This window comes from Trichogramma pretiosum, unplaced genomic scaffold (assembly GCF_000599845.2).
Source record: "Trichogramma pretiosum strain Unisexual culture from Peru unplaced genomic scaffold, Tpre_2.0 scaffold2, whole genome shotgun sequence".
Classification (NCBI taxonomy): domain Eukaryota; kingdom Metazoa; phylum Arthropoda; class Insecta; order Hymenoptera; family Trichogrammatidae; genus Trichogramma; species Trichogramma pretiosum.
The window spans coordinates 1,423,087-1,426,916 of NW_019641687.1; the positions used below are offsets into that span (position 1 = coordinate 1,423,087).

Below are 3,830 nucleotides of genomic sequence, written 5' to 3' on the forward strand. Positions count from 1 at the left end.
ACATGTCGAGGCATTACGTATGTACAGAATATCGCGAGCAGCTGCAGGCACTTCTCAGAAAAATGTATTTTACGCATCTAGCGTAGGAGGTGAAAAATATTACGTACAGTATGACTGTATACGCGCGCGTGTGCGTATGTGCCACCTTGTCTACTCATGCCACAATTTTTCAAGGTATCCTTCCATTGTCATAGAGCTCACTGTAATTTTTGAATTTATACCTAGAATCATTGAAAGAAAAATAAATAAAAATCGACAGAATCAATGTAAAAATAGGAAATGATGATTCGTCGAACTATAAGAACATTTTCAGCTTTGAATGATACTCAACAAATATTCAGTTTCATCGATATAGAATATACCTTCAAAATTGATATGAGGCGCAATCAAGTATAAATTGCTGCCTACATTACATGTTGAACGCATCGAAATTCCGATGTTCTGTGCGCTTTTTCCCTCGCTCATGTTTAATGCACAGACGGGAGATGACAATTTTATGAGCCGAAAAGAGCTATGGATGCGATGAACCGATCGGCGCTGTTCGCACATTCAATGCTTCCGCGACGACATTTCGCACCATGCGCTACACCGCAGAGGGCCTAAAAGCAAATTTTTCTCGCGGATGTGCTCCGGCAATTTGAATTTTTAAAGCTTGCAAATACGTGGCACCGTACAGGATTTTTCGATATTTTTTTTGGCAAAAAAAAAAATAAATAAAAAAGTTTATTCTCGGATTGATTATTGGTGAATTGAATTTTCGTTTCTATAAAAAATTGATAGTTTATTATATCAGTTTTTGCAATCAATACAATTTGTTTCATTTATTTTTGTAATGACGAAAAATCTCATTTGAATTTTATGATCATGAATCTAAATCATAATTCTCATTTATAGTAAAATAATTTATAGTATTGTTACCACATGATTTATACATATCTATATCCATGAAAATATATTTTCTAAATGTTAAATTTATTTTAGAATACATTGAAATAATAACACGATAGATATTAATCGAAGAAAATTGTTCATCTGTCTATTGAAAAAGTGTATTGATTATTTTTATGTGGAGGCCGTAGCTCCTCCTTGAGCATTAAATCCAATGTTTCCGAATCCAACCGAGGCACCAGCACTCCCAGCAACAGTCGCTATAGATCTCACAACCTCACCGGCTAAACGGATACCTTCATTCATAACGCTTGTACCGATAATAATTAGAGGACAATTAGCCGCTACTGTGCTGTAAACCTTTGCAATAGTGTTGAGGATTATTCCAACGCTAGCTGCTGGATTTTCACTGTTCAGAGCTGTTTGTATAGCATTTCTCAAGCCGGTGCTTAAATCTGTTGTGATATTTAATGCAGCAACCAAATGCTTTCTAGCTTCGTTAAGAGCTTCGCTCACACCAGGTATGTAGGAGCCCGTACCCGGCAGGCGAAATTCTGGAATGGTGACGTTACCGTTGCCGCCCGCTGTGCCATTACTATTGAGTCCTGGGATATTTGCCAGCAATTCAGTAACGTTCGGAAATCTTGGAAGACTTTGAGAACCTCCTGGGATAAGCAGATTCAAGCCTGGTATCATGCGCAAAAAATTTCCGAAAATCCTAAAAGGATTCAAACTTGAACCACTTGATGTATCATTACTGTTGCTTTGTGCATTTAAGCCAGGAATTTGAGGAAATCTCACTTGACCACCAAGTGAAAACTAAAGTCAAGCATAATTGAATGTTATTTAAAATGTTGCGTGCAAAAGCTTTGCATAGAATGATCAAAGTAATTAGTTTCTACGTAAACTTACTTGAGCAGGATCCAAACTAATGCCACCGGCGACGGATGCAGCCGTGACATAGGCCACTGAGGCCAGCAAAACAAACAAAATGTTATAACCTTTCATAATGTGTTTGTGGCAGCTCTCCGCGAACTTGACTCCATATGACTCGACCTTCGCAAGCTCGTTTTATACATTTGTTACGGTTAAATTATTCTAATCGTCTGCGTAATACGCGTAAAAATGATAGCATCTGTGTCAGCAGACAATAAGCTATCTCTATTGATTATTGATTCATAGGCAAATATTTAGGAATTTCGTAACGCTTACATAGCTTGCAGCTGCGGTGTTAGAATGACGTGATGAATCGTCTACAAGAAATAGTGCATGAAAAACCCGATGTTTTCAATTTTCTTTCAAACAGTGAGAATGGGTACAGTATCATCAAAATAAAATAGTTCTTATGAAATTAAAAAGGAGAATACTTTATAACAAATCATTAAAAGTCTATTATTCTATTTATAAAAATAAAATAGAATGCATTCATGGTGCAACCATCATGCACACAATTCGTGTATTAAAACAAATTTTCAAGAATTTGAAATTATTGTTGCTCAACTTAATGCGCAAAAGAAATTTCTTTTCAGCTCGTCTGAGCGCACCTTGTGAATCTCGCAGCGCAGACATCAAGCATATACGTTATCGTATAATATTTAAATTTGACAGGCTGGCTACAGAAAAGTTTTTACAAAAATTTAATAATACATCTCAGATGTTGCGAATTTGTTAAAAGTTTTAGTAAGTATATTAGTTTTCTGCCTCGAGCAGCTTTTATGTAAGTTTTCTTGTTTCTTTGTGCGCATCTGTTTATTCGAACTTCTTTTCAGTATTTACAAGTGAACACTTGGAGCAGTGACGATTGATTTTGCGTCAAATTTTGCTTCTTGTACGTGGCTAAATAAATACAATTGACTCATTGACTGAAGAAGCGCAATAATTTTTTTTACGACAAAAGCACACTCAAAAATGCATTTTTTCCACTCGTTGCACGAGAGATGGCATGGTGCACAAAAGCTTTTAAGCATCGTACCTTATAAAGCCGATACTTAGCATGGGGTAACAGAGGATAAGAAGCAGCTGTAGGGTATCGCTCGCTAACTCTCAACTATTCCTCAGATCTTCGTCCCGCGGATCGCGATGTGCGCGTGCGAAGAGAAGAGAACAAGCAGGCGCAGCGGAATTCCGATTCGCGCGCTTGGCCGCGCACGCCCACCTCCCCCTGTATTGCTCGGCTGCCGCTGCTGCCACCGCCGCTGTACAGTGCACAGAGAGAGAGAGATATAGCTATTTACTTGCTGCACGTGCATGGAGAGGAAGGGAGGTACCTCCCGTTAAACGACTACCCAGCCAGGAGAGCGTTGCGCCCTCAAAGGGCGTGCACCCAAAGAACGAATTCACTTTTCTCCTCGATTATGCTGCAATTGAATATTTTGATTTCTCCAATCTGTTATTAATTTAATATTGTAATATAATTTAGCGAAAGTTTTGGCCAAGGGGTTATTTCATAAAAATTATAAACTGATTCTGGGCATGGATGAGCAAATTTTCAATGGTTTTATGGAATCAGTCGCTTGGATAGAGTTACTTACGTATAAAAATTACTTGGCATGAAGATAAATAAAAATGGTAATTTTTTCAGACTCGCGAGAAATATTTTCATCGTTTCGTTGTCTTTGTCCCTGAAACAAAATGAAATTTTAAAAAGCTCACCCAGTGTGTATCGAAGGAGAGCATCTGCCGGGAGAGTCTGTTGCTGCTACACATACAAGCGAATGTGTTGAAAAAATTTATTAAATTTGCCTCCGATCAGTACACTCACTCGAATTAACTAAGCTGAAAGTTGCACCGAACGCCATATCGGCGATTCACAATATGGTTAAAAAGAAGAGAAGTGTAAAGAGAACGAGGAGAAAGACTTCATATTCTCGCAGCGTCGTAGGGTAACTTTTATAACGCTCGAGGGATTCTAGATGGCAAGTTCTGGGCAATCAATGCCCGTC

General features: G+C 38.2%; 1 protein-coding gene across 1 annotated transcript; it reads right to left on the bottom strand.

Moving 5' to 3' along the window:
- Positions 1 to 754: 754 nt before the first annotated feature.
- On the bottom strand, positions 755 to 1,949 carry LOC106655143. Its single transcript, XM_014375365.2, has 2 exons — positions 1,801 to 1,949; positions 755 to 1,707 (listed from the first exon to the last, which is right to left on the bottom strand). The coding sequence occupies exons 1-2, from the start codon at positions 1,894 to 1,896 to the stop codon at positions 1,063 to 1,065; spliced, it is 741 nt and encodes a 246-aa protein (XP_014230851.1). The 5' UTR covers positions 1,897 to 1,949; the 3' UTR covers positions 755 to 1,062.
- Between the last annotated feature and the right edge of the window lie 1,881 nt (positions 1,950 to 3,830).

Excerpts from the sequence above, each read along its gene's own strand:
- LOC106655143 (XM_014375365.2), bottom strand. The coding sequence starts at position 1,896 with ATGAAAGGTTATAACATTTTGTTTGTTTTGCTGGCCTCAGTGGCCTAT. Across the intron at positions 1,708-1,800 it reads TTAGTTTGGATCCTGCTCAA|TTTTCACTTGGTGGTCAAGT; the intron begins GTAAGTTTACGT and ends GCTTGACTTTAG.